At 50.2% G+C, this 13,608-nt stretch overlaps 1 protein-coding gene across 1 annotated transcript; it reads left to right on the top strand.

Moving 5' to 3' along the window:
- Positions 1–251: 251 nt before the first annotated feature.
- Positions 252–12,188, top strand: LOC116952669 (alpha-crystallin B chain-like). The gene is made up of 4 exons (XM_032972239.2): positions 252–733; positions 6,622–6,693; positions 8,156–8,278; positions 10,154–12,188. The coding sequence occupies exons 1-4, from the start codon at positions 539–541 to the stop codon at positions 10,361–10,363; spliced, it is 600 nt and encodes a 199-aa protein (XP_032828130.1). The 5' UTR covers positions 252–538; the 3' UTR covers positions 10,364–12,188.
- The last annotated feature ends 1,420 nt before the right edge of the window (positions 12,189–13,608 follow it).

Here is a 13,608-nt window from a genome sequence, read left to right as displayed (position 1 = left end):
GAGGGAAAGAGCAGAAAGAGAGAGGAGAGACGCGCGGCGGAGGGAGAGAGGAGGAGGAGGCAGAGCTCGCCAGCAGAGAGATAGAAGAGAGAGAGAGAGCAGAAGGAGGGAGAGGCGTGAGGGTTGTCGTAGAGAGGCAAGGAGAGCGGACAGAGAGAGGGAGAGTGGAGAAGGAGGAGGGGAGGGGGCAAGTAGAGATCGAGAAGGGAGTGAAGAGCAATCAGGAGAGGCGAGGGCAGGCCGGGAGGGAGAGAGAAGAGCGAGGTAGCGGAGAGGGAGGGGAACAGAGAGAGGGAAAGGAGCGGAGACTGCAAGCAGGCAGTGAGAGCGGCGAGAGAGAGAGGGAGAGAGAGAGAGAGGGAGAGAGAGAGGGAGAGAGATCACAGCGCGGCGAGACGGAGTGAGCAGACAAACGGAGGTAGCAGAGAGCGCGAGAGAAGGAAGGAGAGAGCCCGGACGGACGAGCGTCTCGCTCCACACGCTTCGCCTCTGCCCCCCCCTCCTCCTGCCTGTCACGGTTGTAGCCCGCGCCTCCGTCATGGACATCGACATCCAGCACCCGTGGCTTCGTCACCCGTTCGGCTCGCCGCTCTTCTTCCCGGCGCGCGTCTTCGACCAGCACTTCGGCGAGGGCCTGCTGCCCAGGGACGCGTGCGCTCTGCCCGGCACCCTGGGCTCCATCTTCTCGCCGCTCTACTGGCGCGAACCGGGCTGGCCGGCTACCCGGAGCGATGTGAGTTGCGTAGAGGGGGCGGGGGGGGGCACGCCGCGACAGAGCTGCAGGGGGAGGCGGCGGTCATAGGGAGGCCGGGCAAGAAGCTGGTGCCTGGGAGAGCCGGTGGCGGGCGGGGGGTTGCGGATGAGTACGGCGGCTATCCGCCGGGAAGGGAGATTGCAGTGGGGAGGGAGATTGCAGAGCAACGGCTGCGACACTGCGCGATGGGGCAGGCATTGCAGCAGCAGCAGCAGCACCTGTGGCAGAATACAGCAGGAGGGCACAACCGTAGTTGTGCTTGCTGCTGCTGGTGGTGGTGGAGGAGTTGGTGCGGGCGCTGTCCCTGGTCCTGAACTCAATCACTGGGATTCAGCTGTACTGTACGCCCTGAATCACTGATATACTTGGCAGCTGCTGCGAGCGCTGCTGCCAGCCTGTGTCAGCCTGTGTCTTGCCAGAGGCGTCGACCGATGCATGGATGTATGTTGTACTTCTTTCGCACCGTACGTAACCAACCGTCTTAATCGAAGGTGCGGGGGCGTCGTCACAGCCATAGCAGATATTCCGTGCACAGAGGAGGAAATGGGACGGTTTTAAGGAACTGGTTGAATGAAACGCATACGGAGGAATGTTCTACCCGTGATTTAAAGCTGGTGCAGATTACAAGGCTAATGCATTTTTCCATTCACAACTGAACTGAAGATGTATCGATGCAGCCGAATTGAAGATTCATTATTTATGTTGCTAATGAGTGCACGAGAGGGGCGGATTTATTATCATTGTTGCCCGGGTTGACATCAATGCGGCGGCTAACAGAGCCGTAGCATGCCGGCCAATGGATGGAATATGAAACGGTTCCAGAGAGAAATCGCTCACACATGGGGCGTTGCCACAGCCAGAGCCATAGCAAATACCTCATGCACAGAGGAGGAGATGGGATTTATGTCGTGATCTGGTTGAATAAAAACGCATGAGGAGGAATGGTGTACGCGTTATTTAAAAGAGGAACAGATCACAGGGTTAAAAAGGAATTATCCGTTCGCAGCTACCAGGACTTAAAAATAAATAAATATATTTAACCCACGACAACAAAATAAAAACGAACGATAAAATAACGGCAGCATTAAATATTGAATTGCGAGCAATGGTGCGACGAGCATTTGGTGTGGATGGTGCAAAAGCCCGTGCATTACAACGCATTGCGTGTGGGCAACCCACGGACAACGTCGCGTAGCCGCGATGGCGCTGCGCGGGACGAGGCTGAAGACCCCCACGTTGACCGTAACCGGGGCCCAGGGCGCCACGTTGTTTTTGGGAGAAAATTGGATTGGTAGAAAGAGATAAGGGGTTGTTTTTTTGTCTTAATTAAAAGGAGACATGATGGTTCAATGAGCCACTCTGTCTACAGGAAAGCTACCCATACAGATGCTTACTTGAAACCGGATTCTCACCACCATCCATCCCAGAAGAACTCCCTCATCAAGACTCTATACCATAGAGCCCAATGCATTTCCGACCAGGAACACATTACCAGTGAACTCAAGCACGTACACCAGGCTCTCAGGGCTAATGGTTACTCCGACTACACAATCCGCAAAGCCATCACTCCAGTCATGAAGAAGGATCCTCTTGTGGAGCCACTCAAAACCATCACCTTACCCTACATTGCAGGGGTCACTAAAAAGATCTCCAAAATCCTGAATAAACACAAGATCCAGGTCCGATTCAACACAGTACATAAAATCCGTGATCTATTTCCATCTGTAAAAGATGCTGTTCCAGACATACAGTACCCGGGCATTTACAAACTAAAGTGCCTCTGTGGTAGTAGCTACATTGGAGAAACCAAACGACATATCTCGGACCGCATCCGCGAACATAAAGCAGACTTGAAACACGGTAGAACGAACTCCTCTGCCGTGGCAGATCACTGTTATAATTCAGTGGGCTCACATGACATTGACTTCTCCAAGGCGGAGGTTCTTTGCAAACCAACCGGCTGCCATGAGAGATTCGTTCATGAGGCCATTCACATATACAAGCACAGAGACAATTTCAACCGAGAAGATGGATTCTGGCTTAGTAACCATTGGAAAGATGTTTTAAACCATTTCCGTTCTTAATTAATTGTATTTTACGATGACCTTCAGACCGCAGCTCTTTCGCTGGCATTGACTCTTAATACATCTCACACCACGGTTAATGGTATGGTTTACAACATGGAGTATAACAGCGCCTCGCAGCTGTCTCTCTCCCCCTCCTCTGTTCCGACCATGGATGAACTCGTCCGTCTGAACGGGACCCGTAGCTATCCGTGTTGCTAAAGTTGATGGTAAGAATCCACCCATTTTTTCGCCATATAGCATTGTGATATATAACGACTTATTGTTGGTAGCTTAGCTGATTGGAGAATATAGAGTTTATTGATAACATTGAGGTAATTTATATTTTAGTTTTTTATTGGTTCACTATGTAGTATTCATTATATATTGTATTGTATACCCAGTTACTGTGAATAGCTCAGATGTGTAGGCCTTGACTTCAACATAGCCATTTCTGTGACCAGTCACAATAATCACTCAGTTATTTCAATGCTAAATTCGCCTAGTTATTTCAATGCTAAATTCTCCTGTTTGATTTGTACTAGGTGCCTCGGTGAATGTATATGCTCTGACTTTAACATAGCTATTTCTGTGACCAGTTACAAGCTAATCACTCAGCTATTTCAATGCTAAAGTCTATGCTAATTCCTTTGTCAAGGCGTGCCTCTGCGGATGTGTATACTTTAACTTAGCTATTTCAATGCTAAATTCTATGCTAATTCCTTTGTCAAGGGGTGCCTTTGCGGATGTGTATGCTTTAACTTTAACATAGCCATTTCTGTGACCAGTCACAAGCTAATCACTCAGCCATTTCAATGCTAAATTCTATGCTAATTCCTTTGTCAAGGCGTTTTGTTTCTTCTCACACAGCTTAAAGGTCGCGATCTGAGCGTGGCTTTTTCACTCCAGCGCTGTCCTCCAGACAGTCTCGTCCCTTCACCTGATGAAGGCCGCTTGTGTTGTGGCCGAAACGTCGTGAGAATATTATTGTGTTATTTTATTTTATCAATTTATTATTTTATTCTCATTCTACGTGACTTTACCGAAAGAACCAAAGAGGTTGAATCCTTGCAGTCACGAAAGCTTTAAATCGAAAGATAAGAGGTTGTGTTTATGTGCACGCAAATGCTAAACAGGAATAAGCAAGCGCTACAATGAGTCCCCGGTGGTGGTGGTGTTCGGAATAGGGACGAGCTAAGCAGGGAGGGCCAGGTGACTCGTGGCTGGCTGGCGAACTCACCGGTTCGGGTTCGGGCCACGGTTGTGGCCACTGGGAGGGTGAGCGTCGGGTCTCCACGGCAGGCGCCTTGGATTGGCTGTGGAGGCGTCGCGGTGGACCTGGCAAAGGCGACAAATGGAGACCATTAGAAATTACTTAATTGGAGTAGACAGTATATGTATACGCTGTTAATGCAGGATCACTTAATTATGTATCCAACGGAACTGGTATCTGCCAAACATCCCCCTGCAAAAGACTCAATCGTGATTACACAGAGCGGCAACATCGCCACCCAACTGAGAAAAAAACGTGACAGGACCCTCCCGCGTGAAAAAAGAGTATTGTGACTCGGTGGAACGTTTCTGGGCCAACAAGCGATGAGAATAATATTGATGATGATAGTGAGATGGTGGATCACGCAGAGTGGGAGGGGGGGTCTACGTGAGAGATTCACCTGGATAGGAGACATGGCCCAAATCGAGTGATACCCGACACTGCAGGAAGATGAAGTCAGTGCAGGAGATGTGCGTGGTTGTCCTTAGATTCCTGATTTTGCGAGGAACAACACTTTTTTCCCACTCCCTATAAGATTTGTATTTTAATTATTGAGCGCCTTGTCCAAAAGAAGGGTCTGGCTTTGGTTAATGAAGTCATTCAGCATTTTGGCACAGACATTCTTGACAACAACAGCCGCCATTCGCCACCTAGTGGGGTTGATGTCATCACAGCACTTGTGGCAGTCTATGTGCGTTCCTGAACCACTACTACCACAACCACAACTGCCATCACGACCACTATCACCACCAACAACCGCTCTCACCACCACAAACACCACCACAGCCATCGCCATCTGACCCACGGCTTCAAACATCACCGTTGCCACCCAACAAAATGTGCCACGCCTAACCGAAGCCGATGTCATAGATTCGGCGACAGCAGTTTCAGATAAGCCATCGGCGATGTGTTATCCACTCTCCCAACCCGAAATTTCCCACGCACCTCCGATCAGCGCGGTTGGCTACGTGCGGTGCGAAAGAAGTTCACCATACATACAGAGATAACAGACATATTAAGGCGAATTGAAAGACAGAAATTTTGGGAAACATTTAAATGACTACGAGAGTGAATATAAGTTTTTGATATTTTGAACATTTATTTATACTGGTAGAATTTGATTAGCGATAAAGAAGTCCAGTAGGGGCGGGTAAGAGCGTTACAACAACAAACAGTAAAATAAACACGATAGGAGTGTAAATAACAAGAAAGGTAAACAAGTCACACAAACGCACACAAACAAACACAATAAACCATCCCCATCCTACCAGGCAAAGCCCCACTGAGGCATTAACTTATTTTTCAAAAGCGACCTGGCCACAAATGATAGCTCAACAAAGTGGCCACATCATTTAGACATTTATAGCCAGAAAAACAATCCAAGTAATCTAAATAAATGAATAAATCGTGGATATATGTCCAGGGAGCTGAGTCAGCGGTGGAACAGCCACTGATGGGTTGCAGAGCGATGTGCGATTTGTTTGTTGGTTACCCTTACACATCTCCAAAAGCAACACTTTGTTCCGTCTTGGTATTTTACATGTAAGGCACGCTAGCTCCGACGTTTAACCGGGCTGGGTTGGTGTTGAATCTTCTTTTAATATCACTGATTGGCACGCTTGACTACGTACGGTGCGAAAGACGTTCAATATACTTGCATGCATTGGCCGACACCCCTGGTAGACACAGGCTGACACGGGCTGGCACCAGCGCCTACAGCTGCAAGACGTATAGATTTTATAGAAGGCGTACAGCTGAATCAGCTGATAGACGTTCAGCATGCACACGCACGTACTGTGGGTGAAGTATATGTATATAGGGTACTTGGAATGTTTTGGTGGGATGATCGCTTGTCGTTACATGAAATAGATTTTAATAATTCACGACAATGCTCCAGTGACAATGTCACTCAAGCAATAGCGGTGCACGGTGCGCAGTGCACTATTGACGCGTGCGTGGAAGTCAATGTTACTGGATAGTTATAGAGGCTGGCAGATAGGCATGCAACGATTCCCTCGATTTATATATTTTAAATGGATTCTTACGCTCAGCATGCACGTATACAATTCTGTTGACAGACGTTTCTTCTTTAATTTATTTCTGGCTTATACAAAGTTTACGTAAATATTTTAACTTGCCTAATGGTTGGAACAAACAAAAAGGTTGCAATCAAAACAATTGTTTTCAAAACAGCACAACAGAGACAACGCCCTCTGGACAGGCAATGCTGGCAGCGCTCAAGAGCGAGCAATACGAGCAGTAACAACGTAGACATTACAGGCTTTATAAACTAAGACGCAGTACAAATGAGACAGTCGGCACGAAGACATGCGGTGCAGACGAGGTATCAGTCAGTGAAGGTGACGACGACGACAATTCTCAAATCCAATCGTCATGGAGATGTCGACGATGCACGGAATCACGCGTGGGCGAGTGGATCGGGGGTGGGGGGGGTGATCTTGACTCGGCGCTCCGGATTCACAGCCTCTCGCTCACGCCGCCCTCTGTGTGGTGACCTCTAACCTCGCCAGGTGCCTGCGTCTGGGGGGGCCGATGGGAGCAAAGACAACCCCGAGGCTCGCCTGAGGAGCGGCCTCTCTGAGGTGAACACAACAAAAATCACCACCCCGTCCCCTCCCTTCCCCGCCCACCGTTCCACGTGAACCGAAATCCACGCGTTCGCCGAAGTCCTTTCGCCGAGCGGACATTTATTTTAAATGATTATGAACGACGAGGTGACCGGATGACCGACGAGATCGGAAGAGCAGCGAGCCAGCGCCACCGAGGTGACGGGAGACGTTTGAGGACGTTGCCGTTGTTTCAAATGTGTCGATGATTCGAGTGTGGCGAGTTGGTGGTGGCCTCTGTTCGATGGCATGAGCCTGCAGCAACACAAGCGGAATGATTACGCGTTGCCTTCTTGCGGGCAATATTATGAGCCGTAATTTTTTACTTATTTTATGTGGGTCAGATCGCGTGAGTTAAATGTGCGTAATCCATCGGCACGTTCGTTCACGCGCCAAGTTTATTCGTTGCCTCCGTGTTGAGTGGCGGAGGGTGAGTACGACACGCATTCTTCCACACGACGAAAAAGTGATCTGACCCAAACGCCGAGCGACGTGTAAAATCAATGACGAATCACAAGCGCGAGAGAATTCATTTCGCGGCGTGATGCGAACGCGTACGAGGGGGGAACCAAAAGAAGAGCGCTGTGGTAGCTAGGAGATGTTAACTACCTCGCCTGGTATACAGGAGGTCGTGGGGTCGATCCCGACCCTGACACCTGCTGTATATTTGGAGTGTGCGTGTCTCTCTCTCATCATCATCAAGGTGGCTAGGAGATGTTAACTACCTCGCCTGGTATACAGGAGGTCGTGGGTTCGATCCCGGCCCTGACGCCTGCTGTATATTTTGAGTGTGCGTGTCTCTCTCTCTCATCATCATCAAGGTGGCTAGGAGATGTTAACTACCTCGCCTGGTATACAGGATGTCGTGGGGTCGATTCCGACCCTGACACCTGCTGCATATTTGTAGTTTGCGTGTCTCTCTCCCCGTGGTCGCGTGGATTTTCTCCGGGCACTCCGGTTTTTCCCTCCACATTTAGAATCAACAGCACGTGTTTAGAGAATTTTGCTGCTATTCATCTCCCCGCGATAAGCCACTTCGTTGGGCTATAATTTGTGATAGTGCTCTATATAGCTCATTGAGCCTTGCTTGGTAAAATTATATAAACAAAATAGTTTATATAATTCTAATAATTTTATAGACATCGCGATTATCCCACCTGCGACTTGGGGAGAAGCAATGCGTGTCGTATCGTCGTCCACGTGCTGTGGTGTGGGCGTGGCTCGTGGCACGTGGCTTGTGGCACGTGCTGTGTTGTGGGCGTGGCTCGTGGCACGTGGCACGTGCTGTGGTGTGGCCGTGGCACCACATGGCTCGTGGCACGTGCTGTGGTGTGGTCGTGGCACGTGGCACGTGCTGTGGTGTGGGCGTGGCTCGTGGCACGTTGTTCGTGGCACGTGCTGTGGTGTGGTCGTGTCACGTGCCATGTGGCTCGCACAGATGCGCCTCGACGAGGATCAGTTCGCCGTGCATCTGGACGTGAAGCACTTCGCGCCCGAGGAGTTGGGCGTCAAGGTGGTGGACGACTTCATCGAGGTGTACGCCAAGCACGAGGAGCGACAGGTAACCGACGGCAAAAGGCGCACCACGGGGGGTGGGGGACTCCTTGGCTTTGAAACGTCCCCAAACGAAACGAGTGATTGGAAAGTTTTTCGACGGCGGCATTTAAAAAAATGTAAATTGTTTGTTGTTCACAATACAGGTTTTTTGGGTTAGATCGCATAAACTTTGGGTTAGATCGCGTACAAGACTGAATTAACTATACTTGCAAATGGCAAGGTGTTCAGGACCTCAATACCAATGTCCAGGTCTGCTGCTGGCCACGACGAGAGGGCTTGAGGCGAGGGGGTTGGAGTAGTTTTGCCCTTCCGTTGAAGGAGTGCAGACTGCAGTGTTTATCTGCGGGTCTGTATAGATCTCTGAGTGTCTACGGGTCTCCATGGATCGCTGTGTATCTCTATGTGTTTCTATGTATCTATACGGATCTATGTGTCTCTCTATGTGTCTCAATGTGTATCTATGTATCTCTATGGATCTCTGGGTGTCTAAGGGTCTCTATGGATCGCTGTGCATGTCTATGTGTTTCTATGTATCTCTATGGATCTATGTGTCTCTACGGGTCTCTATGGATCGCTATGTATCTCTAGGTGTATTTATGTATCTCTATGAATTGCTGTGTGTATTTATGGGTCTCTATGGATCGGTGTATATGTCTGTGTCTCTGTATCTCTATGGGTCTATGTGTCGCTCTATGTGTCTCTATGTATCTCTATGGATCGCTGTATATGTCTATGTGTCACTCTATGTATCTCTATGGATCTATGTGTCTCTCTATGTGTATCTATGTATCTCTATGGATCGCTGTGTATGTCTATGTGTTTATATGTATCTCTATGGATCTATGTGTCTATGCGTTTCTATGTATCTCTATGGATCTATGTGTCTCTATGTATCTCTGTGTATCTCTATGGATCTATGTGTCTCTCTATGTGTTTCGATGTATCTCTATGGATCTATGTGTCTCTATGTATCTCTGTGTATCTCTATGGATCTATGTGTTTCTATGTATCTCTATGGATCTATGTGTCGCTCTATGTGTCTCTATGTATCTCTATAGATCTATGTGTCTCGACGGGTCTCTATGTGTCTCTATGGGTTCACTATACGGTCTCTAGTTTGGGTTGCAAGGTGACAATCACACGACTCGACTGTTGCTTGTCTTGAATTCCCCGTGCGTAAAGAAGGAGGTGTGCTCATTGTGGCGTGCTGAGAGGCAGCAGTGCACAGCGGTTGAAGACCGCCGCTGTAGTACTGTCATTGTGCGTGCCAACGCCGTGGCCAATCAGAACCCCAACGCCTTCAAAGTGCGGGCCACCCCCCGCACCACGCCACCCCCCAAAGTGCTGGGTCCGGGGCTAATCACAACCCAACATGGGGGCCACCCCCCGCCACCCCCCCCCCCCAAAAAAAATGTGGGTCCTGGGGCTAATCACAACCCCAACGCCTTCAAAGCGCGGGCCACCCCCAGCACCCCGGCAACCCCCTCCCCCTCAAAGTGCGGGGCCCGGGGCTAACCACAACCCAGCGGCTTAAAACTAAACCAGAAGTATTACGACTGATACCGTGATGTCGAAGCGCGGGTCACCCCCCGCCCCCCGCCACCCCCCCCCCAAAGTGCGGGGCTCAGGGCGTTCGGCCCGAATCGCTGTAGCCTCAGGACGGTTCTAAATTAAACCATGTTTTTGTGTTATATCACCAGGTAAAGCCCACTGAGCTGCATAGCTCTTTTGCAGTAGCGACCTGCCCATCACGTATAAATATACAGCAGGCGTCAGGGTCGGGATCGAACCCACGACCTCCTGCATACCAGGCGAGGTCGTTAACATCTCGCCCCCAACCCCCCCCCCCCCCACCCCTGCGACCCGCGCGCCGCCGCAGGACGAGCACGGCTTCATCTCGCGAGAGTTCCGCCGCCGCTACCGCCTCCCCGCGAGCGCCGACGCGGGCGCCGTGGCGGCGGCGCTGTCCCCGGACGGGGTGCTGAGCGTGCGCGCGCCGCTTCACCCGCCAAGCGCAGCGCCCGCCGAACGCGCCGTGCCCATCACGCGCTCCGCAAAGTCGCCCGCCGTCATCGGCAGCGACGACTGAGAGGCGGTGACCGCCCGGCCCGGCCGCTCGCCACCGCCTCGCGTTTGCCGTAACCGAAACCGCGCCGCACACGCCACTCACGCCACACGCGGCGATCACACCCACCGCTCGCATGACACACATCAGCATACACACTGAGTACACGCGCCACTCACGCAACAAACACAGTGAGCATACACACCACTCACACCACACAGTGAACACACGCGCCACTCACACCACACAGTGAACACACGCGCCACTCACACCACACAGTGAACACACGCGCCACTCACACACCACACACTGAGCATACACGCCACTCACACTCAGGGCCGGATTAAGATGTTGTAGGCCCCTGGGCTACAGGTACTGTGAGGCCCCCAGTAATATTTTCAAAGGAAAACAAAGTTAAAGAAAAATAAAATGTATTTTTCCAAGGCCAACAACAAATAAAATTCAGCATTCACAAATAAAATAATCTTTCACTTCATCCCTGGAGACCCTCCAGCTGGCGGAGGCCCCTAAAGCCCCCACGCCTTAATCCGGCCCTGCACACACCACGCACAGTGAGTAAACACACCGCAGCCACGACTCACACCGCACACAGTTTGAGCACCCGAAACACACACAGACTACACCCACCACTCACACACCATACACAGTGCGTACACGCACAACACGCCACACACACAACACACAGCGGGTGCACAAACGTACCAGACACCACGAACACCACACACAACCCCCGGCCGGTCGTGGGCGTGTGATGATGATTGATGATTGACCCCCACACATACCGGACAGTATTTCGATGAATCATCGCAGTTCAAGGATCGTTTCTCGTGTGAAGTTTTTTCTCCAACGCCTTTTCAATTGATTCTCATTTTTGTTTTGGTTCGCTTGGAGATTACTCGCGTAAGATTTGCATACAATTCGCATACATATCGAAAAACAATGATTCTTACTTGATTCTATGTTTGTATCGTGAGCCTTAAGAATTTATGTTAATCAATGCAATATCGACCATCTGATCACATACTCGACACATAGAAATTAGTGTATTAAGTAATGAATATATTTAAAGGGATTTTGTTTAGTCTTTTCCACCAATGTTATCCCCATTATGTCAGCACCCATCATGTCACGCGACAAAGAATCAATTTGGAAATCTTGCAGAGAAATGCATCACCACCGTGTGTTTTAAAAGAACATCCCGTAGAAGTAGACATCACGGAACTGGTATGGAAATCCCTCAAGTGATCTCTTATCCACACTCGTAGGCAGAACCTCTCTCCCATCCCTGCGACAGAGGGGAAATGTTAGTTGCATGGCAAATTGACGTTTAATTCTCAGGCTTGGAATTCAGGCAAATTTAAGTGCAAAATTAACGACAAAAAGTCCATGTCATCTTTTTGCCGTAATTGGAGACCGAGCTGAGAACATCAACGCAATGCGCCTGAGAATTCGGTTTAATCCACGGGCGGCGGCGTTCACTGCTCTCACACAACTCTTGAGCCGCCCGACCAAAAAGCGAGCGTACGAATGCACGCTTCGAATTATGATTGGTTTGATCATTTTAAGCGACTTTTTTTGTAGAAACCCTGCAGAGTCTATGGACACATTGCATTCGCGAATGACTCGGTTGACTGGATCGAGGCGGAGAGGGCGGGGGGATTGTTACATGCCTATCACATGGCACAGACAACGAAATAGGCCACACACACCACACACAACCACACACAACACACACAACACACACGACCACACACACACACTACACAACCACACACACACCACACACAACCACACACACCACATACAACCACACACACACCACCACACACAGCCACACACAACCACACACACACCACACACAACCACACACACCACACACAACCACACACACCCACACACACCACACACAACCACACACACCACATACAACCACACACACACCATCACACACAGCCACACACACATCACACACACCCACACACACCACACACAACCACACACACACCACATACAACCACACACACACCACACACCACCACACACAACCACACACAACCACAGACACCACATACAACCACACACAACCACACACAACCACATACACCACACACAACCACACACACCACATACAACCACACACACCACACACAACCACACACACCACACACAACCACACACACCCACACACACCACACACACCACACACACCACATACAACCACACACACACCATCACATACAGCCACACACACACACCAGATACACCCACACACACCACACACAACCACACACACCACATACAACCACACACACCATCACACACAGCCACACACCACACCACACACACCCACACACACCACACACAACCACACACACCACATACAACCACACACACACCACACACCACCACACACAACCACACACAATCACACACACCACATACAACCACACACACACCATCACATACAGCCACACACACACCAGACACACCCACACACACGACACACAACCACACACACCACATACAACCACACACACCATCACACACAGCCACACACCACACACACCCACACACACCACACACAACCACACACACCACATACAACCACACACACACCACACACCACCACACACAACCACACACAACCACACACACAGCCACACACACACCACACACACCCACACACACCACATACAACCACACACACCACACACAACCACACACACACACCACACACCACCACACACAACCACACACACCCACACACACCACACACAACCACACACACCACATACAACCACACACACACCACCACACACAACCACACACAACCACACACACCACATACAACCACACACACACCATCACATACAGCCACACACACACCAGACACACCCACACACACGAAACACAACCACACACACCACATACAACCACACACACCATCACACACAGCCACACACCACACACACCCACACACACCACACACAACCACACACACCACATACAACCACACACACACACCACACACCACCACACACAACCACACACAACCACACAAACAGCCACACACACACCACACACACCCACACACACCACATACAACCACACACACCACACACAACCACACACACACACCACCACACACAACCACACACACCCACACACACCACACACAACCACACACACCACATACAACCAGACACACACACCACACACCACCACACACAACCACACACAACCACACA

The sequence above is a fragment of the Petromyzon marinus genome, chromosome 48, assembly GCF_048934315.1.
Source record: "Petromyzon marinus isolate PM22_M1 ecotype Great Lakes invasive population chromosome 48, UKy_Petmar_22M1.pri1.0, whole genome shotgun sequence".
Lineage (NCBI taxonomy): Eukaryota > Metazoa > Chordata > Hyperoartia > Petromyzontiformes > Petromyzontidae > Petromyzon > Petromyzon marinus.
The sequence above is the reverse complement of the archived record's forward strand: the minus strand, read 5'-3'. Positions and strand labels throughout refer to the sequence as shown.